The sequence below is a fragment of the Psammomys obesus genome, unplaced genomic scaffold, assembly GCF_907164565.1.
Source record: "Psammomys obesus unplaced genomic scaffold, mPsaObe1.curated_primary_1811, whole genome shotgun sequence".
Lineage (NCBI taxonomy): Eukaryota > Metazoa > Chordata > Mammalia > Rodentia > Muridae > Psammomys > Psammomys obesus.
In genome coordinates, this window is record NW_026593982.1 from 529,988 (window position 1) to 552,882 (window position 22,895).

Consider the following 22,895-nt stretch of genomic DNA (forward strand, 5'->3'; position numbering starts at 1 on the left):
CTGCATCCGTGTGGCTGCACCTGCGGTCCTTTTCAGTGCCCAGCACTATTCATCGTCTTATACTCCGAGCCTTCTCATCTGCACATCTTCCCTGTTGCTATAATAGCAATACCGTTTTCTCAGTTGTAGCATGGCCCCTACTTCTAGCGTTCACTTGTCCTTCTTTCCTCTGTGACTGTCTTAGTAGAGGTTACTATTGCTGTGATGAAACACCCTGACCAAAAGCAACATGGTGGGAGGAAAGGGTTTAATCCACACACACTTCCATATAACAGTTCATCATCAAAAGCAGTGAGGGCAGGAACTCACACAGGGCAGGAACCTGGAGGCAGGAGCTGATGCAGAGGCCGTGGAGAGTGCTGCTTACTGGCTGGCTCCTCGTGGCTAGCTCAGCCTGCTGTCTGTCTTTCTTTCTGTTTTTGTTTTTGTTTTTGTTTTTGAGACAGGTGTTCTCTGTGTAGCCTTGGCTGTCCTGGACTTGCTCTGCAGACCAGGCTGGCCTCAGACTCACAGAGTCTGGCTCTGCCTTCCTGAGTGTTGGGATTACAGGTGTGCACCACTGTACCTGGCTTCAGCTTGCTTTCTTACAGGAACCAGGACCACCAGCCTAGAGAAGACACCACCCACAATGGCCTGGTCCCTCCCCCATCAATAACTAACTAAGAAAATGCCCTACAACCTGGTCTTATACGGGCATCTTCTCATTTGAAGCTCTCTTCTCTGATGACTCTAGCTTGTGTCAGTCAAGCTGACATAAAACTAGCCAGCACAGCGATGTTTCCCTTGTTGCCACTACAAGATTTCCTGTCATGGATGGACGCCATCCCTTCCCATCGTCCTTGAAAAGATAATTGTGCATTGTGCCCCGGAATTTGATCAATACAGACACACTCATCAGAATAGCAAGGGAAAAGGCTCTAACCTTTCCTCTAGAATAAGGAAGAGTTGTGTGGAATGTTAATAAGTAAATAACCATCCTTGCAAACCCTTCTATCGATTCCTCTTGTTAGACATTAATTTTCATCTTATATCAGCTTCGTCAGCAGTGTAGTTTCAACTTTCACTCAGTGTTTGAGAACCACCCAGAAACTTTCAATACTGGAATCCCACAGAACCTCAGGAAACGCTCATTCTGAAAGCCGAGGGTGTAGCTTGGGGTAGAGCGCCTGCCATATGCGCTGCCCTGCCTGCCCTCACTGCCACATGCCCTGTGGTCTCTCTCTTCATAAGGACACCAGCCACGTTGGGGCCAGGGCCCGCTCTGCACCAGCACCTCTTTCTGACACCATACATTTGCAGCAGCCACCTTCCAGCTGAGGGAATGCTCTGAGGTCCTGAGGGTTAGGACGTGAAAACTGGCGGTGCTAGGAGTTGATGTCTCCTGACCTCGGTTGGGCATGCAGGAGTTACTGACATCTGAGTAGAGATAGCTGAGGCCTATGCCTCATGGCAGATGAGGACTTCCAGTGGGTCTGGAGAGTGCAGAGTGGCCTGGCATACAGGCTTCAATTCGGGCTTGTGAGAGTGACTGTAGAGTATAAAGCTCCTGTCCTCCCTTAGGTGGCCTGTTCACGTCCTCATATCAGATTAAATAAATCATGAGCACCCTTGGCTCTGTCCCACACTGTCCTTGTCAGCTTATACAAATGCTAGATCTGATTTCATCTCCAGCAGCAGCCCGCTGGCTTGTGTCAATAAACAGCATAAGAGAGATCAAAGAATGGCACTACTATATTTTATGAGGCATTGTGCCTCAGTTGTGTTTGTGATGATGATGGAGATGATGGTAATTTGTGGTGGTGATGGTGGTGAGGACCATTGCTGGATGCAGGTTCTCAGCTCTCTTCTGCCCAGGCCGCCATGGAATGGCATAGGCATCTCCCGAGTTTTCTCTGTGACATGATTCTAGGTGTTGTCAGGCTGACAGCGTGGCAGTATTAACTGTTGTATTCTGCTGTAAGCAGCCGCTGGCCACTTCCTCTGCCCCCCATTGTGGGGTTCCCTATATCTCCAGGGGGGGGAGACTCCTCTCAACTGTGCTTGATGGGCTGTCAGGATCTGCTGGGTGTATCCGGACTGAGAAACCCAGGCCGGTCCCAGTACCTCTGCCCTCGCACATCACTTCTCCTTGTGGTGTTTCAGCAAGCTCACCCAGTGCTGTTGTACCTTAAATGTGCTATTTTAGGTTGACCTCTAGACTTGTTCTGTGGACCACTGTACATGGGTGCTGAGCATGGATGCCCGACAGGCAGTATTTGAAAAGCTGAAGTTTTACCCCCCGTCATGTCACATCCGACAGCCTGCCTTGGTGTCCACTCTGAATAAGTGACACCACTCTCAGTATTGCTCCGAAACTTGGAGCCATCCTTGATTTTTTTTTTCTGCCTTCACTTCCACATTAATCCAACAGCAAATAATGCAGCCTTCACTCGAAAAAACTGTGGAGTCTGACTACGTGCTTCAACCTTTTCTTATTTCACCCTGACCAGCATCATTTCCCACTTGCAGCCTTAGCCTGAACTGTTGCCTAACCTCTTAACTCCACAGCAGCCTGCGTAAACTCTGTGCAACTTTGAGCCTGGTCCTCCTAATCCCCAGAGCCTCGTAAACCAGGTGTGTTGCCCCGCCCTTGGTATCCCAGCACTCAGGAGCTGGAGGCAGGAAGGTCAGAAGTTCAAGGTCATCTTCGTTTCAAGACCAGGGCAGCCTGGACTAGAGACTCTGTCTGTCATCTCAAAAAGGAAAAATAATCTATACATAATATAACATATTATATATTATATAATTAACATTAATTATATGTAATATGATATAATATTAATGTTAATGTGAGTATACATTATTCACATTGGGTGGGGAGATGGCTCAGCCGGTAAAGTATTTGCCATACAAGCTTGAGCACCCATGTAAGAAGCAGGTGCCCCAATGTGTGCTGTAATGCAGGTAGAGGCAGAGACAGGCAGAACCCTGGGGGCTTGCTGGCCAGGCAGTCTAGCCAATCAGTGAGCTCAGTGAGAGGTCCTGGCCTGTGTCAAACAAACAAAAAATGGTACTGGGGAGATGGCTCAGAGGTTAAGAGCTCTTGTTGCCCTTGAAGCGTCCTGAGTTCAGCTCCTAACCCCCACAGCTGGCGGCGCACAACTCCAACTCCAACTCCTACTCCAAAAGACCTGCCTCCGTCTTCGGGACTTCCTGGGCACCCACCCACGATACACAGGAATAAAATTTTAAATTAGAAAACATGATGGAGTAGCTGAAGAAACCCTGACGGCAGTGCTGGCTTCTGCTTGCACGCTCACACGTGAATACCTACATACATTTAAAAATTGCCGTCTTTGCCAGGAGGAAAGAGCAGCTGTTTGATAGGCCTTCACCAGCCTTGCTTCGTCTCCCTCCCTGGTTTGTCCATCTGTTGCTGTTCCTTCGTTTGATGTTTTACATCTTAAAGGGGGGTGATTTCATATCCCCTTTCCCTGAAACCTAGTGGATTAACAGGGACCCTGAGTTGGGTGAGAAGCTGACGAGAGAGGGCCTCTCTCTTCAGTGACCCCCCCAGCCTCCTGTGTCTAACTAGCTTCCTACCATTTTGTTTAATTACTAACTCGGACTCCGTTTTTGTCTTCTTTATCTGCACTTCCTCCACCCTTATTCTGAAGCAGATACTATCCTCCTGTGAGTCAGCTGTATAAAGGTGAACCTGAGGATGTAAGCCGCAGTCACAGCCTAGCAAAGCTGTCAGGCCAGAGCATCTTAGAACTGACTCCCTGTGCCATGAAACATCAAACATCCAGTGTCTTAGAACTGTTGTGATTTTTTTTTTCTTGTGTTTGTTTGGTTTGGGGTTTAGGTTTTGGAGACAGGGCTTCCCTCTAGCCTATGCTGGTCTTGAACCTGGTATGTGGCTGAGGCTTGTCGTGAACTCTTGATTCTCCTACATTAGCCTCCCAAGGGCTGGACGGGACGACAGGTGTGCAGCACTACGCCCAGCTGGAGGTTGACGTGTCTTTTTAACCTCTTGAACTGTCACTTCCTTCTTCCTCTCTCTTCCAATCTCCCTGGCGGTTTGTCCATTCAAGAAGCTACATTATTGATTTGGCATTTCCTGTGCGTTATATTTACAGCAAGTTGGTTTTGGGCTCTACAGATGTGAATTTGACTGAATTCATACCTTTTTTTTTTTTTTAAAGACTGCTTTACAGGAGGTTGTGTGATTTCTCTTAGACCAACTTCTTCCCACTGGTTCCTAGCTTCCTCAAAGCTAGCTGTGGCCCTGGGGCCTTTGGGAGAGCCTTTGCTTTGTAGCACCCCCACCCTCACCCTTCATTGTTGAATGGCCAGATGCCTCGCAGGAACCATCACTCGGCTTAAATGGCAGTCCTTCCTGCAGCCCCTCAGGACTCCACTTACTTCGAGGCACCTCTCACACCAGGCTGTTTATGTGATGTGTATTTGTTGGTGTGCTCTCTGCCTGCCTTCCCCAGAGAAGGCTCCAGAGTGACAGCCTCACCCTTTGTGGTTGCAGCTGCTGCCCTGGCACCTAGAGTAGAGCCTGGGCTTCTGAATGAGAGGTCACCTGTCAGTCATGCCATTTTCTGTGCACTCAGGCAACCAAAGGAGGAACCGTGAAAGCTGCTTCAGGATTCAATGCAGTTGAAGATGCCCAGGCCCTGAGGAAGGCCATGAAAGGACTTGGTAAGCATCTTTCTGGGTGCGAACGGTCCTGAATGTGGTGTGTCACACACAGTCCTGAAGAAGGTACCGTGGGCAGGGTTTTCATTAAAAGGTCACCTTTTAGGTAAACATGATGGGGAGATAGCTGGTGATATAGCTCAGTTGGTAGAGTGGTTTGCATAGCATGCTCAAGGCCCTTGGGCTCAATACCCTGTACTACAAAACAACATCAAAAACAAGAACAACAATGATGGTAACAGATTTTCTACTCAAGACAATTTGGATGAGAGGGTGTGATTGTACTGAGTTTTCTGTTATTATAACAAAATACCCAAGATAATCATCTTAATCATCTTTCTCTTTTTGAGAAAGGGGAAAAGTTCATTTTGAATCACAGCTTTGGGGATATCAAATCCAGGTTGGCTGGTTCATTACTTTGGGGCCTGTGATTAGAGAGCACATCAAGAAGAAAGTAATTCATATTATTTCTAGAGGAGAGAGAGAGAGAGAGAGAAAAGAGGGGCCAGGAGTAAATGATTTATGAGTATGTCTTCGAAAGGCCTAACTTCCCGCTCTTCAGTCCTGCCTCTTAAGTGCTCCATCACCTCCTGTTCTGCCTCTGTTTGGGGCTGCTACTTTGACTGTGCAGCTGAGTCAGTGCTGACATGCAGGCGGGGGTTGTATGTGAGCAGGCAGGGATGTGTGCCAGGGCATGGCCATGAACTTGTCTTCCTGAGGGCAGGTCCAGTTGTACAGGGTACACTGCCAGCCCCTCTGGACAGATTTCTGTCTCAAGGCTTTGCCCGTTGGACATGTAGAGAGAGAAGTATCCCCAGTTCCTAGTTGTCATTGAGAATCTCTGAGATTTGGGTAAAGACACTTGGCAATGAGACCTCGTTCCTAAGTCTTTCTATCTCATATCCATTTTCCTTAGACTGTCTGCTGCTAACAACTACCAGCGCGGCAATTATTGGCTAATATCAAGGCAAAGGATTCACGGGGACTGCTGGCTTTTAATCCCAAGGGCCTGTTCATGGAAGCAGGGTGTGGGGAGTGGGGGGATGTGGGGAGATGAAGGGATTCGGGGAGGTGAGCCGACGTCCCAAGGCCGTCAGAACCTGTGAGTCTGGGAAACTGCAGATGGGCAACCTCCGACAATCTAGCTTTGTCTGTGCACCGTGACCCTGCCTCACCTCTGAAAGGATGTTGTCCTGAACATATGCAGCCTTCTCGTTTTTCTTTGTGTAAATATGTAGAAAATATGAGGTAGGGCCCACCACCATTTCCTTTGGTCTGATTTTAATTCTGAGTGTTACAAGAGTGTTATAGTCCAGAGTGTGGAGAAAAGTGTCCAGAATCCCCAAGGCAAAGAATCAGGACACATTTGGCATGACCAGGCCCTTTTCAGGGCCTGCTGATGTGGGGCTGATGAGGTAAGCTTTTGGAGGAGACAAGGATTGTAAAACCTAGTCCTGGTGGTCAGGAGTTCATGGGTGCTGGCTGGGGTAGTACAGCTAAGGGTGCATAGGAAGGCTGGAGAGATGGCTCGGCAGTTAAGAGCATGAATTGTTCTTTCAGAGTATTGAAGTTTTCTTCCCAGAACCCTGATCAGGCAATTTCCAACTGTGTGTAACTCCAGCTCCAGGGATGGAATGCATCTTGCCTCTGCAGGCACCTGCAAGCATGCATGCACACATGTATACACACACACACACACACACACACACACACACACACACACACACACTTTAAAATAAAGTTTAAAACATTGCCAGGCATGGGTAAGTACTTTCTGTGGGGCTAGAATTGTGTCTCAGTTGATAGAGTTCCCTAACCTTTGCAAAGCCCTGTGTTTGACCCCCAGTAAAGGTGGAGGATTAGGAGTTCACAGTTGAAGACAGCTTGGATGCACAAATCTGTTTAAAAAACAAACAACCCCCCCCCAAAAAAAAACAAAAACAAACAAACTGTGGTTCGATGAGAGGCGCTCACTTTCATGCAGATCACCAGGCAAACCTTGGAGGTGTGGAATTTGAGATGCCCTTGGGAGGGGGTGAGTCAAATTTTAATAAACTGAAAAAGAGAATATGTTTCAGGAAGCTGAGCTGAGCTGAGGCTTGGAGCAATCACAGTGCATTCCAAAAAGCTGCAAAGCAGGGGGAGCTTCTGGAGGAGGCAGGTCCTAAAGGGAGGTCCTAGGAAGGCTCCCAAGAAAGCCAACTGAATTACAGCCATGGAGGGGTGGCCATGAGACAGGAGCCAGGAAACTACAGGTATCAGAATTAGTATGCTAAATGGGGGGCACGTGCAAATGGTTAGGCTGGTGGTCATGGAGGGTTTGGGAGAGTGATCAACAGTGCCAGCAGGAAAGGCAGAGATACTCCAGAGCAGATGCTGATCAGGGTACACCATACATGTGGAATCCCCACCTTGGGGAGGCAGGAGGATTGAGAGTCCAGGATCAGCCCGGGCTACATAGGAAAGCCCCAAACAAACAAAAAAGAGCGAAACTATACGCCTGGCTGCCCACTCTCCTTGTCTGTGGGTACAGACCTCAGAGAGCGGGAGAAGGCAGAGTGCCCAGAGGGCAGCCCTGTGACCCCAGCTGACCCCAGGGAGCCATTACAAGTTTCTGAGCAGGCAAGGGATGAGCTGTGAGTTTCTCTATGAGGAAAGATGAGCCTAGCTGCCAAAGAAGAATGTAGTTAGAATGTTTTTACAGACCTATGGAAAAATCCTTAATGCCTGTGGTAATGGATGCGTTAAAAGCAGGTGTGGGTCCAGCGAAGGTAGGAGGGCCACAGTTTGCATGGCTTGGAAGATCTTTCTGGAGGAAGGCAGGGCATCTTTTTAAAAACTCAAAGTTGATCTGAGGGTTCAAAGCAGGCAGGGCTCTTCTGGCGCAGAGCAGTGAAGGCTGCATTTGGGAGTTCTGTAAGTCTCCATCTCACCTTTTCCTGGATCTCTAAGCTTGTGTAGAATGACTGAACTCACACATCTAAAACTTTCTCCCTGCGGTACCATCCCCATCTTCCAGCTGTTTTTTCCAACAAATAAAGAAACAAACAAACAAAATTCCGCAAACACAACAATATCCAGCTGTGAGATGAACTCCTGCCTCGACCTTCCTGGGGTTATAGGCAAACGCCATTCTTGCTTTCTTTTCTTATCAAACATTCAGCCCTCGTGAGGTAACTCCAGTCACGGGAGGACCATTTTATCATGCCAGCCAATCACTGCCCCTTGCTGTCTCCATCTTGTCCCCAGGTACTGATGAAGATGCCATTATCGGAGTCCTGGCCTACCGAAACACTGCCCAGCGCCAGGAAATCAGGACTGCCTACAAGAGCAACATCGGCAGGGTAGGCCCCGTCTCTCCTGACCTTGCAGGTGACCAGGGGTTTGTCAGGCGTCCTGGAAGCAGAGCTCCCTTGCCCACCCCAACCCCAGCTAGACTCATGAAGTGACCCAGAACCTTAAGATGATCTGTGAAGTTAGGGGTTACCAGAGTTTAGGAAGACCGTGGAGGACGTGAGGGAGAGAGAAAAGACAATGGGTACAGGGGAGTGGCAAAGGAGAGTATGACTCCTAAGGCTCTGTAGCATGGTAGCGTGACTGTGGGTGACAGGTAATAGAATACTTCAAAATAGCGAGTAGAGAGGACTTTGAATGTTCCTAACACAGATGACAAACATCTGAGGCCACAGGGGTGCCACTTTCCTTGATTACTACATGTTCTGGAAATGCCACACTGAGCCCATTAGTATTACAAGTGTGCGTTCATTAAAAAGAATGATGTAAAATGATGGCTCAACGGGTAAAGGCTCTTGCCCCTAAACTTGATTCCCTGAGTTCAATACTTGAGACCCCATGTTTTAGGGAGCTGTCGACCCAAAGGCTCAAGGCTAAGCCGGGTTCCTTCCCACCCAAGTCCTTGTGTGTTGTGTGTGCTCAACCAGAAGCACTGTGAAGTACCAGGTGTACCTGCAGAGCTATTCCTCAGGGCCTGAGGTTGAAGACCCCTGATTGAAATAGTTAGAAAAAGTCTAGTTCATCTTCACTGTAATTTCCTGGAATTTAGTGCCATGGCTCCTCCATATAAAAACAGGTTTAGATAGACGTCACTCCTTTGCTCAAGAGACCTTCAATTCTAGACCCTTCACTCTCTGGTGAGTGGGGCTTTCTGTGTAATTGCATGCACGTGCATGGCCGCTTATAAACTCACTGTTCCCCCGGCATGCTTCAGATTTTGTCCAGATCCCAAATCTTGTCTCTGTTTACAATGACTTCTTCAGCAGAATTACTCAGCTCAATCTTTTCACATGACCATGAAAAGCACCCCAACCCTTGTGCGTATTTATTGAGAACCTTAGAGGAGGAACCAGCCGAAGAGTGCCTCTGTCCATCGGCGCCCAGTGACTTCGGGTCCAATGCATCTTGGGAGATATCACAGCCAGGAAGATTAAAGCTGCTTCTCATGAGGGCCCCACACTGCTGGGCAAGGTGGGGAGGGATGGGCAGGGCAGAGCTGACTAGCTGCTCTCCAGAGCGTCCACAGGTGAACTCTGGGCACTCCCGTAGGGAATGGACAGACGGTCACCAAGACTGTCTCCAGAGCCCCGTAGGCTGTTCCACCCTTGGGGAGACAGAATGAGGAGCAGCACTGACGGACAGTCAAGCGAAGTGTGAGCTGCCCATCTAACTGGCGCTGCAGTATACGCTGGAGGCTAACCTCAGAGCCTAGCTGACCTCAGAGCCCAGCTAACCTCAGAGCCCAGCTGACCTCAGAGCCCAGCTGACCTCAGAGCCCAGCTGACCTCAGAGCCCAGCTAACCTCAGAGCCCAGCTAACCTCTGGTGCTCTAAGAAGAATGCACTTCTAATTCATCCATTCGCGCATTCAGTCAATCCACATTTGCGGATTTATCATAAAAAATATGCATGCCAGGGGCTGGAGAGATGGCTCAGAGGTTAAGAGTGCTGGTTGCTCTTCCAGAGGTCCTGAGTTCACTTCCCAGCAACCACATGGTGGCTCACAACCATCTATGATAAGATCTGGTGCCCTCTTCTGGCATACAGGTGTACGTGCAAACAGCATCGGATACATAATAAATCAATAAAATCTTTTTTAAAAATATGCATGCTAGCCGGTTGTGGTGGCGCACACCGGTAGGATTTGCTGAAGGAGGCAGAGGCAGAAGGATCACGAGTTCGAGGCCAGCCTGGGCTACACAGTTAAAAAAAAATATATATATATATATGCATGCTAGAAGCCATCTATAAAATCCCAGCACCGGGGAGGAGGCTTGTTGGCAACCAACCTGACCCACCCAATCAGTGAGCTCCAGGTTCGGTGAGAAACGTCAGCTGTAGAGAGCAATCGAGGAGGACACCAGACATTGACAGCTGGCCTTTACACACACACACACACACACACACACACACACACACACACTTGTGTGTGCATGCAAGCACATACATGTACCTATACACAGGTACAGACCCGCAAACACACGTATGTTATGTGTATGTGTGTGCACACACATATGCACAAACAAAACTGCAGGGCCAGTGAGAGGGCTAAATATGCAGAAGTGCTGCCCGGCTCAGCCTCCCGAGTTTGGTCCCGCCCTCTCCCTCAGGCTGTCCTCTGACCTCCACTTGTACGCTGCAGCACATCTCTGCCCGTGAAGAAATGAATGTAATTACAAACTTAAAAAAGAGAAAGGTAGATATGCATTCCAAAATAAAAGCTAACGAGAACAACAACAACAAAACAAAATTCAGTGAGAAAACTGGCATTGTTTTACAAATCCCACCAAAGTTTGGCTTAATGGGAAATGGCCACACTCTCCTCCATTGCTGTACTGTGTGGTTTTGGCTGATGTCAATAAATAAAATCTGGTCTCAGACAGTTGGAAAAGCGGGAGGTATTTAACAGCCTTCTGGTGTGACAGAGTGGTCCGGCCCGAGACATCCCCTTAAAGAGTGGCTGGCATGAGTGACCACAGCAGCTGAGAGACGCTTCTCCTTGCAGGACCTGCTCGATGACTTGAAGTCGGAGCTGAGCAGCAACTTTGAGCAGGTGATCCTGGGGCTGATGACGCCCACGGTGCTCTATGACGTGCAGGAGCTGCGGAGGGCCATGAAGGTCAGCGGTCCCCCTTGCACTCTTGGTGTCCTCAGGGCACAGGGTGAGGTGCTGTCCCTCGGAAACGCGGCCAGTGCCGCTGGAGAGACGGCTCAGTGGTTAAGAGTGTTTACAGCTCTCTTGGAGGACTGCAGCGTGTTCTTTAACACACACGTCGGGCAGCTCACAACCACTTGTACCTCCAGCTCCAGGGGGTCTGACATCCTCTTCTGGGCCCCTTGGGCACTGGGCTCACGGGCACAGACCCACACACACATAACGTAAAATCTTAGGATAAAAAGAATGAAACAAAAAAAACTATGGCCAAGCCCTTCAGAGATGGGCAGAAAAGAGAGGATGAGAGACAGGTTTTTCCCTCTTGACAACGTGAAACATGGATGGCAATTGTCATTGAAAAATTGCTTCCCCCAAATCTGCTGAGTCATTTGCTCCTTCCTGGGGCTGATTGGAGAGGGACTGGCTGTACCAGGCGTGCCCCAGGTGCCAGGCGTGCACATGCGGTCTCTATAGCTGGTTGGCAGCAAGTGAGTCTGGATGACACCATAGCCACCTTCCTTTGCTTATCCATAAACCCTACACCTTTCGGAAGGTTCTGGGCTAGGCCCTGAGGAAACAGGGAGGTCACAACGTCTTTGCCAGAACATTCTGACCTTCAGAGAAAGAGAGCAGAGGCGGAGGAAAGAGCAGGACCACAGAGAGCAGAAACCGCACCTAACCTGCTATGACAAGCAATAGAGCGCACTCAGGGTCCGCAAGTGTGTGTCATTATTAAAAATGATTGCAGTGAGCATGCTGGGCTTGGGCCGGCCTTGCTTCTGAATCCCGGTGTGCTGGCATTACACTCTGCAGCTGCGTGCCTGCGTTCTTTCTGAGCGTGGGACTCAGTTTTTAATTTACGAGTTTAGTTGTGTTCTGTTTGTTTAACTGTGCATAAAAATTACATGTTAATTTGATCCACTGGCTCACACCCTCTTCACCTCTGGCCTTGCATTTAGGGAGCTGGCACAGATGAAGGCTGCCTGATTGAGATCCTGGCCTCTCGTACCCCTGAGGAGATCCGTCGCATCAATCAGACATACCAGCAGCGTAAGCAGCGTCCTCCCAGCCCTGGCATGGGCTGCCTGTGACTTGGAAATAAGACTAGTGACTATTATTTCTCAGCTATTAGGTTATGGTGCAGTTTTCTCCCGTTTATCTTAGACTTCTGCTATAGGGTGCTAGGGATGGAACCCAGACTCTCTCTCCCAAGCTAGGTCAGTGCTCTAGGCTCACACCAACTCTTGTATCCCTGTATTTTCCTAGTCAATGTGTATTACTTCTGAGAAGAAAACAGTCATGCAGTAGAGACTCCTCCTTGGTGTTCAGAGGTTGAAGCTAAACTTTAAGAGTCTGGAGTTAGACCCCTGACCCTGACCTCAGCCCCACCCAGGATTTGGAGCTACACTCTAACCCTGAAAGTTTTGGATTTGGCTCCCTAATCCTGACCTCAGCCCCATGAGGCTCTCTGCAACCTCCACAGCCAGCAAAATAACAATCCGAGAGAGGCAAGAAGGCAGTTTGGTTGAACACGACTAAGTGTTGGTTCTAACTTTGACCCCAAGTAGTTTATTTTAGTCATATTTAAACATAGCACAATTTGGTGAAAAATTCCCTGGTGATAATGAATTCAATCCTGTGTGTACGATAAAGCTTAAGATATGACTACATCAAAACTGTGCAAAGTACATGAGACATCTTCCATAAAGATGTGTCCACAGACTGAGTACATGTGAAACCTCCCATAAAGATAAGTTCTGTAGATTGACAAGCTCATGACAAGGGTCTGGGGAGGATCCCTCATAGTCTGGCTGGCCACACAGATAGCACAAAGGTCACCAGGATATTAACCAGGTCTGCTTGCAGCCCTCTGGGAAGGTCCCAGGGTATACATCCCTGTTTGAAGGAACAGCCCTGTGTTTAACATTCCTGGTTCCCCTAGTGCTTATATCTGAGCACGAGGACCTCCCTGGCTTCTGCAGTCCCACCCAGGACTTGGAGTTATCCCCCTGACCCTGGCACTGGCCCCATAGTGGCCTCTGCAGGCTGTCGAAGGGGTCACTCTTCGGGGAGATCTGTTAGAACCTCTCTGGGGGCTTCGGTCCTGTGAGGCTGGCAGCCTTCCACAGCTTCCATTCAGATGCGCAGAGCAGTGTGTCAGACAGAAGGAAAGCAAGGACTCCAGCCCTGCCACCAGCTCAGGAGACAGCCCCTTCCCACTATGACAGATGAGCATGTGGGTCATTTTCACCAGAGTCTAGTTTTTCTGTTGTTTTTATGAGTTCATGAGCTTCATTAGAATTGCCTACAGGAGCATGGCTGAGGGGTTACGTACCTTACTGCTGCTCACGCCAATAAAGGCATTGTCTCCCCATCCTCCGGCAACCATTAACTGCCTGGAGATCCTGGGGGAGGCTGGAGCCTCGCAGAGTTCAGCTTTTGAGAACCTCGCATGGCAGCACCATGGTCTGGGCTGCTCCAGTGAGCAGGCTGGCTTGGAGGGACAGAGCTCGCCAGAGCGTGGCAGCGCCGGGCGGGTCTCTGTTCTGATATGCCCATTTTCAATTTCTTGGTAGAATACGGAAGGAGCCTTGAAGACGACATCTGCTCTGACACATCCTTCATGTTCCAGCGAGTCCTGGTGTCCCTGTCCGCGGTGCGTGGCTTCCTCCACCCCAGTTTCTGACAGGGCTACTGAGTCGATTGAGTGCACCCTCCATCTCTCTCACCCGCCCTTCATCCTTCCAGCCTCCCAAACGGGTATTCCCCAGCCGTCATTCTCCGGCCGCTCTCTTCCTGTATCTTATTTCTCCTCCAGAGACCCTGGCTAGTCATTCCTTCTACTTTAATTCACTGTTCACATGTTCCAAGTTGGTACCTACTACCTCTGTTGCTAAGTGCACCGGATTACAGGGATATTGAGAGACACTTCCTGTGCTTTAGACGTTTATGCTGAGGCAAGGCTAGAGGGCAGACCTGAGGTAAACCCCGAGTTCACAACCATCTGTAACTCCAGATCCAGGAGCCCTCTTCTGACCTCTTAGGCACCTTTGTACAGATTGTACACACACACACACACACACACACACAATTTTTTTTTTTTTTTTTTTTTAAGAATAGCCTACCAAACTGGAAGGCAGTGCCTATCTGTCACTCCTTAGTGTTCCTATAGGGCCCCTTAGCCCTCTGTTGCTGAGGTGGATCTATTTGGGGTTGGCATTGTATCAGCTCTTCACCTCAGGTTCAGCATTCTCTTGGTGACTGAAGACTGGCCAGTTAAGAAGGCTGAGCCAGCTGGGTCAGTGCAGAGGTGGGAATGAAGGCTGGGGGTGTGTGTGGGGGGATGTGTTACTGCCCTTCTGCCGGAGAGACAGTCTTGCAACACCGGGAGTCACAGCAGGGCGCGCTCTGCTGGGAGCATTTCCGGGGCCTAGGGCAAGCTGGTCTCAGCCCCTTCCCTGAGGACCCAGCTCCTACTGCATGTCGTTCCCGTGCCTTGGGCTTCCAGGCCTGCTGTCTTAAGGGCCCCTGGCATCTCCATGGGTGCTTGCTCACTCTTATTTGTCTCCCCCTCAGGGTGGCAGGGATGAGGGGAATTACCTGGACGATGCGCTTGTGAAACAGGACGCTCAGGTTAGTCGGCTGAGGCTTCCTTCCCGAAGTTTTCCCCAAGACAGGCCTCATCTGATCAGTGGGCAGCCTCTTCTGCTGAGGTGTGTTAGGATGCGCCGTGTGTGTGTGTGTGTGTGTGTGTGTGTGTGTGTGTGTGTGTGTCGCCAGGGAACCGAACCTGGGGCTTGGCTCATGCTATGCCTGTGCTCAGCGCCTGGGCTAAGTCCCTAGGCATTTCAGGTGTTTTCTCGAAGGGAAGGAGCTGCCTCTGCTCTTCATACTTCCCTGAAGAGAACCTGAGGTAGGACCTGTAAACACCACGTGACTCTCAAACGCTAGCCGCTGTCCTGGCACCCAGCACGCTCATGGCTGTCCTGACACTTGTCCCTGTGCCCAGGAAATGTTAGTAATAGTAACTTAGAAAGAGTTCCTACAGGAAGAGCCAAGCACCCCCGAGAGGCTTTTCTTAGGCATACATACCACTGAATTCTTATACAACTTTAGGATTTTGACCCCCATTTTACAGATAAGGAGAGTGAGGCTCAGAAGAAAGCTCCCTGCTTGAGTTCAGGCCAAATAACGGAGTGTTGTAGTTATGTTTCTGGGTTTCTATTGCTGCAATGAAATTCCATGACAAAAAATCAAGTTGGGGAGGAAAGGGTTGATTGGTTTACACTTCCAGATCACTGTTGATCATTGCAGGGAGTCAGGACAGGAACTCAGAGCAGGGCAGGAACTCAGAAGAAGCTGATGCACAGGCCATGGAAGAGGGCTGCTTACCGGCTTGCTCCTCATGGCTCGTCCTGCTTTCCTTTAACACCCAGCACCGCCAGCCCAGGGTGGCACTGCCTACAAGGGCTGGGATTTCTCACATCAACCATTAATCAAGAAAATGCCTACAAACCTACCTGCAGGTAATCCAAGAGAGGCATTTTCTCAGGTGAAGCTAGCTTGCTTCTCACCGACAAACAACATCAAACAAATCTAGCCAGGACACGGAAGACCTGGGATTTGTGCTCAGTCCCTGTATTGTTAACCAGCACCCAGCCGTAGCAACGAAGTGGTTCCTCTCCACGTGTGGAACATGCGGCTCTGTGGAGCACTCTGAGAGAGAGAAGTAGAGTGTGCGCGCCTCGGGCTTCACAGCGTCTTGGGGGCTGCATGACTGCTCATGCTCTCGTGCCAGAAGCCAGGGTCAGATCTGTTTTCCTTTATTGACACAGTGGAGTATTCGCCAGGGTCTTCTGCAAAACAGAATCAACACGCACGTGTGCATGCATACACACAGAGAGAGAGAGAGAGAGAGAGAGAGAGAGAGAGAGAGAGACGGTGTTACCTTGTAGTGACAATCTCGTGTAAGCTGAAAATACATCTACAGTGGGAAGCTTAGCAGCAAAGGCCTCCAGAGCGTGCGTGCTGTCTGCCCTTGAGATTTTTGTGGCTAACGCGGAACGTGGCTCCCTGCTCGGTGCCCGAATTCTGAGGGAGTCCCAAACTGTGTATGCTGCCTCAAAGAGAGATCAAAATGCAAATTGTGAAGCCTGATCTCTACTGAATGTGTGTCGCTTTTGTGCCATTGTGAGGTTAAAGTAAGTGCAGGGCTGAGTTTGCATGTGAGTGTGTGTGTATGTGTGTGTGTGTGTGTGTGTGTGTGTGTGTGTGTACACGTTTGCCCTTCCGGCTAGCAGAATAAAACCAAGTGAGCTCGACTCTTATTAGTTTTAAAACTATTTTCCCAGGCGCCAGCACATCCTTTTTGTGGTTTTGACTCAGGCTCTGTTTGTCACCAGGAACTGTATGAGGCTGGAGAGAAGAGATGGGGGACAGACGAGGTGAAATTCCTCAGCATCCTCTGCTCCCGGAACCGGAACCATCTGCTGCATGGTGTGTGCCTGCCCACTGACTCACGCAGTTCTCACGGAGTGGTTGACAGCCTTTCGCTTTTTAAGGATTGTTTTATGTTATGTGTGTGCATGTTCTGACTAAATGCATGTCTGTAAATAATGCGTGTGTCTGGTGTCCTTGGAGATCAGGGGAGTGTGCTGGATCCCCTGGAACTGGAGTCAGAGACAGTTGTGAGCCACCAGATGGGTGCTGAGAAGGGACCTAAACTCAGATCCTCCAGAAGAGCAGCAAGTACTTTTAGCCACTGAGCCATCTCTCCAGCCCCTGATAGCCTTTTAAAAAAACTTTCATTTCTTCTTTGATAATCCCTAACATATATATGTGTCTTGATCATAGTGCCACTCCAACTGATGACCTTCCCCCCACCATGGCACAGAAAAAACCTAAGCGGTTAGATTTTTATCTTGTAAATGTGGGAATCAAATTACATAAATGAAGGCCAATTCTGAAAAATTAATTTGAGTAACTGACAGATTACTCAATGTGTTTGTAATAATTTAGCATTCCTTATTCCCGGAAAGTGGCCGTCGTAGTCCTTTCTTGCCCTAGCAGGCCATTCATAAGAAAGTTACATAAGAAAGTAACCTCCGCTACCTGAGGAGCCAACTAAATAAGTGTTAGTTGATGTTGATACTTGTTTCTGTGTAACGTCACTGATAGATTTCTTCAAGGGTTACGCTGAGTGAGATGAGTCATGGGTAATTTCATTTTTTATTTCCTTTGTGTGATGTTCCTGATTTGCTCTGATAATTTCTAAACTTTGCAATGTGCTTCTAACTTCTTTCCGGGGAAACAGCGCTAAACCATTACAGAGTATTTGTTGTCGGGCTGAGTCTTCTTATAAACAGCAATGAGGACTCGGTGGGGCAGTTTGTCTTGTAGATGAGCTTTTTACACCATCATGGGCATCATCATTTTATGAACCACTGTAATCCCTGTCACAGGCGCCGAGTTACAAAGCTTGTGGGAAATTGGAGACTAAATTGAAAACACGTCGTAACTGCAAAGTTTGACACATTTACAAGTTGTAATTATTCTAGATTCTCCTCAGTGGCAAAAAGAAAATAATAAGCAATTATTCCGTTAGTAAATCATAGGCCACCACCGGGAGACTTGGGCCTGTGTGCTTTCTTTTATGTTATTAGCGCCCTTGTGCCTAGTTACAATGTGAGCGCCCCCTTGTGGCACATTCCCAGAACTTCAGCTCCTGGGAAGCATTTACTAAGAAATTTCAATTCCAAGTGTGTCTGTCGTTGGGCAGTTAAAAATTACCTGTTTGTAAGTTACCAAGAGACTTGTTTGTTTGTTTGTTTGTTTGTTTGTTTTTTCTCTTCTGAGGCAGTGTTTCTCTGTGTAGCCTTGGCTGTCCTGGAATTCTCTCTATGGACCAGGCTGACCTCAAACTTAAGAGATCTGACTGCCTCTGCCTCCCTCGTGCTGAGGTTAAAGGTGTGCACCCCTGCGTTTCCCAACCCCCACCCTCTGCTCAAGAGACAATATTTTAAGCACTATTTAGGCAGTGAAACTGAACAATCTTGTTACCAACCAACAGTAATGGCCAAAACTAAGGTTTGTGAATAATTTTCTATCTGGAAGCTCTCACTCCAATACACAGTGTGTGTGTGTGGGGGGGGGGGGCTCTGATTAGCTTCTTGGATTCTGGGCAAATACACACTGACAAAAAGGAAAATGGAAAATATTAGTGGCTCCCAAGATTGGAGGGAGGTCTGAACCCCTTCATGAGAAGAGAAATCAAGGTGCTTCTGGGAACAAAGGAAAAGCTGGTTCCGGCACGTGCCTGTAGTCCTGTAGGAAAGCTGGGAATAGTATGACGCCTGGGGCTGGCCAGGCTGGCCAGTGAGCTCCAGGTGCAGTGAAGACTGTCTCAAAAAAAATAAAAACAAGGAGGCGGAGTGGGGAGACGGCTCAGTGGGAAAGAGTGCTTTCTGGGCAAGCGGGAGGGCCTGAGTTTGAATCCCATGCTCCCAGGTATCAGTGCATGTGCCTGTATGGCCAGCATTGGAGGCCAGAGACAGGTGGCTCCCAGGAGTCAATTGGCTAGCCAGCCTAGCTGAAACAGTGAACTTCCGGTTCATTGAGTGAGCCTGTCTTAAAGCAGTAAGATGGTGAGGAAAACATTCAATGCCCTTCAGTGTCCTTTGCGTGCATCAGTACAGGCACAACAGTGAAGGTGCATTCAAAATAAATTAGTTAATTAAAATGAATTAAGAATAAGAAGACACCTGATACCAACTTCTGGCTCCCACATGCGGGCACACACGTGTCCACACGTGTTAGTACCCATATACCCACTACATACCATTTGTTTTGAGATAGTCTCATGTGTAGCCCTGGCTGTCCTGGAACTCTCTGTGTAGCTCAGGCTGGCCTCAAACTCACAAAGATCCTCCTGCCTCTGCCTCCTGAGTGCTGGGATCAAAGGTATGCACTACCCTGTCTGAGAAAAATGAAAAAAAAAATAGAAAAAGAAAGAAAACCATGTCCTCATTGCTCTGAGGAAGCCTGCTGAGCTGAGGTGATGATGTAAGTCACTGGACATTGGTGTCTCTTTACTGACAACCTGTGAGAATCACATGGATGGGGATAAGACAGTATGTCAGCAAAGGACACTAAGGCGATAAACAAAAGAGATAGCTGTTCTAAGGCGTCTCTAGAAGAGCAGAAAATATATTCATCACATTCAAAAGTCCTTGGCAGAAAGAGACAATATTTTAAAATTTAAAAAAAAATTAATTATGTGACGAATTTCTTAAAAGTTGCAACCGGCTGTTACCAGATGTGACTCAGTTTTGAGGAGGCAGAATTTTTCTTGTCTTAATGAGCCAAATGGAAGAGTGGTAAGAACTTCTGAGGCTGACATTTCAAAATGACAGTGTCTCTAGTCCAGGCTGGCCTAGAACTCAGAATCTAGCGAAGACCTGCCGAGCCTGCCTCCATCTGCCAAGTGCTGACATTGCAGGTGTGAGCCACCAGACCCCTTTCCTGAAGAGAAAAAGCAAACGTCCTCAAAGACTCTTTGCACTGGACATAGAGGACCAAGGTCCTCACCAGGGGAATGTCTGCTGTTCTCCAAAGATCTCAGAATTCTTCCTCTTGGATGAGCCCAGTCCACCAGGCCTCATCCTGCCTGGGTCCTCATCCACAGTACTAACTGGTTCTTGAAATATGAAAAAAAAAAAAAAAAGTTGTGTAAGCTTGTATTCATTCTCCCCATAAATTTTAGTTTTCTGTTTTAAATTTTTATTACATTTATTTATTTATTCATTTAGAGAGGAGGTGCGTGTGTGTGTGTGTGTGTGTGTGTGTGTGTGTGTGTGTGTACATACATGTGTATGGGTATGCAAATGCCACTGATCACGTGTGGAGACCAGAGGACAACTTGCCAACGTCATTTCTCTTCTTCTACCATGTGGGTTCCTGGCAACCACTCATCAGGTTTGGCTGCAAGTGCCTTTAGCTGCTGAACCATCACACCAGCCCAGTTCTCTGAATCACACTGTTTTGTTTCTGGCTGCAGTGTTCGATGAGTACAAAAGGATCTCCCAGAAGGACATTGAACAGAGTATTAGATCTGAAACATCCGGAAGCTTTGAAGACGCCCTGCTGGCTATAGGTAAGCTGGTGACTGCAGACCTGATGCTGATGGTCCTCCTTAGCGTCCAGATGTTGTCGCGGAGGTACGAATGGTGGTTTTCTGAAATTAAAGTTGCTTCAATCGCTGAGAGTATATTCTAGATTTTTTTAAATGGATTTTCAGGAAGTTGGCCAGGCTGGTCTGGAACTCCTGGGTTAATGTGATCCTCCCACCTCCGTCCCAAAGTTCCTGACCTATAGCCACGTGCCGCCACACCCAGCTGAGGTTCCAGAATTGTCAATTTCTGTTTTCTTAAAATAATTTCATGCATGTGAGTATTTTGCCTGCGTGTATGTCTGTGCACCAGAAGAGGGCGCTGGATAACTGACATGGGAGTTAAAGATGGCTGAGAGGCGCCACATGCGTACTGGGAACTGTAGGCTTAGATTTTCCCCCTAACCTACTGTATTTAGGGTTCTTAAAAGCTTCTACCTCCCTTCCAACCCTCTGGCCAGAGGTGGGGAGAAAGAAGCTTATTAGGAAAAGAGAGTTGTGGACCTTTTTAGATGGAGTTCTTTGGGGCCAGTTTACCCTTCATTGTCCCGATACCGGCCATCCAGTCAAGTAACCAACACCAAACAACAACATGAATCAACAGCAGCTGTGATTCAGCAGAAACAGCAAGATTCTGGCAAATTGGCATGAGTCAATGGAAGCAGCAAGACTCAGCCAGAGAGAAGTTCTCCGGTGCTTTTCTCTCTTTGACATGAAGTGTAGAAAAACTAAGCCCAGCAAAGGATGTGAACTGTTGCAAAGCGTAGTGATGCAAAAGCGTTATCTCACTGTGTGTGGGCTTTTACTTATCTTTTCTCAGCGTCCACACAAGCACGTTTCTCAGCTGACAAACTCTATGCCCCCCATACGAGACAGCTTCCAGCAAAACATCACATTTCCTCTCATGAGTCTGTTTTTAACTAACAAAGATCACGAGTCTGCCTTTCGAGGTGAAAAAACACTCCCACATCCCACACTTGGGACCAAAACAAAAACCACATTCACACGATACAACTGAGTCTTCAAAGAAACCAGAATTTTCTTTTTCTAGAAGTCTCATTCAGTAGCCAAGGCTGGCTTTGAGCTTGTGTCAATCACTTTATCTTAGCTTTACGAGTGCTAAGATCATAGACATGAGCCACCCCACAACTTTCAACAAGAAATATATGCAAAGCTAGGTGTGGCGCACATCTGTAATCCCAGCTCTTGGGAGGTGGAGAATCAGGAGTCCATAATCATCCTGAGCCACATAGTGAGTTCAAGGCCAGCCTGGGCTATGTGAGAGCCTGACTGAAAAAAGCCAAATAGAAATATTTTGTACAACTTGACTGCTATTATGCCAGGGGGCTTATGGCCTTTTGTCTTTGGCACCTTTTTATTTCATTATAGGAGAAAGATAATGCCGTGCTAATTGTATCTGGCAAACTGATGGGTGATTGGCTGGGTTTAATAGCTTCATTTAGATTTTTAAATTTTCTTATGTGTATGGATGTTTCACTTACATGCATGCCTTGTGCCCTAAGAGGTCAGAAGAGTGTGTCAAATCCTTTAAAACTGGAGTTACAGCCTGTTGTGAGCAATTGTTGTGAGTGCTGGGAATTGAACCCCAAGTCCTCAACAAAAACTGCTGAGCCATCTCTCCAGCTCCCTAATAACTGTTTTGTATGGCAGATGAATAATAAATAGTTTTGGAACTATAAGCCAGTCTTGCTTTGATGACCTTCATGAGTGACTTCTCCAGACGTCAGTAAGCTGAGGATTCTGTCCACGTGAGAGAGGCTCCGGAGTGCAGACTATGTCAGGAAGTGCCTTCAGTGGCTCTAGCAAACATTTCTGAGGACTTTGTAGAAATGGAAAACAACTGTCACCTTTCTTTATTTTCGGATTTTTTTTTTCCTGTAACCTTTTTCTTTTCTTTTCTTTTCTTTTCTTTTTTTTTTTAGCTAGAGATGATTTATTAAGGGGAGGGAAACATGCCTGGGAACGGGGGGGGGGGAGGGCTACTGGGCCAAGGATCGGCCTGTGCTTACTTTTTTGCTCCTTTTCTCCACAGTGAAGTGCATGAGGAACAAGCCTGCATATTTTGCTGAACGGCTTTATAAATCCATGAAGGTATATACCTTTGCTTTTATCATTTGAAAGACTGTGGCATAATTTTTGTTCATCTTCTTAAGTTTGCCAAATCCTCCCCTAGAATATTTAACTCATCTCCATGTCATATATCCCTCACTGAGTACTAATGCTGAGTACTGAGTGCTGTTTTCTGTGCACTTGTGATATGTGGATTCCTGATCCCAGGGCTTTACATATATGGCTTAATCTTATCTCCACAGCCTAAGAAGGGCCCCAAACTGTCCTGTTTTACAAGTGGGTAAACCAAGGCATACAGAGTATATACAGTTCATGTACACTGTTCACGGATGGAGGAGTGCCCCAAGGCGGCATACTCTTGCTTTAGAGCCAGGTTCCCAGATCTGTGTTGGGCCCTGTGCGGGAAACCAGGAACCTGAGTGCTTGGTTTTGCTTCTTGTTGTTGTTCTGGGACAAGTTCTCATGTAGCCCAGGCTGGCCTGGGGTTCTCTGTAGCTGAGAATGGCCTTGAACTTCTGTGCTGGGATCACAGGCCTGTACCATCATACCTGTGGGGAATCTTTGCCCTTAAAGAATATCTGTCCTTAAAGAAAAAGCATGTAGAAAACACCAACAATAAGACAGGACGGAAAACACCAGTTCACCATCCCAATATTATGGTAATACGAAAGACAGAGTGTTTTCCAGGGCTTTCAAAGAGGGAGGGAGGGGGGTAGGAAGGAGAGAAGAGGGAAGAAGGAAGGAAGGAAGGAAGGAAGGAAGGAAGGAAGGAAGGAAGGAA

The 22,895-nt window shown here is 48.0% G+C and overlaps 1 protein-coding gene across 1 annotated transcript in view; it reads left to right on the forward strand.

The window, feature by feature from the left end:
• Anxa4 (annexin A4) overlaps positions 1–22,895 on the forward strand; it is a 50,940-nt gene that overhangs the window by 23,415 nt on the left and 4,630 nt on the right. Inside the window, exons 3-11 of the mRNA XM_055617618.1 lie at positions 4,605–4,692; positions 7,939–8,033; positions 10,708–10,821; positions 11,817–11,907; positions 13,434–13,513; positions 14,434–14,490; positions 16,260–16,353; positions 19,913–20,008; positions 22,077–22,135. Of these exons, the coding sequence (XP_055473593.1) occupies positions 4,605–4,692; positions 7,939–8,033; positions 10,708–10,821; positions 11,817–11,907; positions 13,434–13,513; positions 14,434–14,490; positions 16,260–16,353; positions 19,913–20,008; positions 22,077–22,135 (774 nt within the window). The remainder of the gene's footprint in view (positions 1–4,604; positions 4,693–7,938; positions 8,034–10,707; positions 10,822–11,816; positions 11,908–13,433; positions 13,514–14,433; positions 14,491–16,259; positions 16,354–19,912; positions 20,009–22,076; positions 22,136–22,895) is intronic.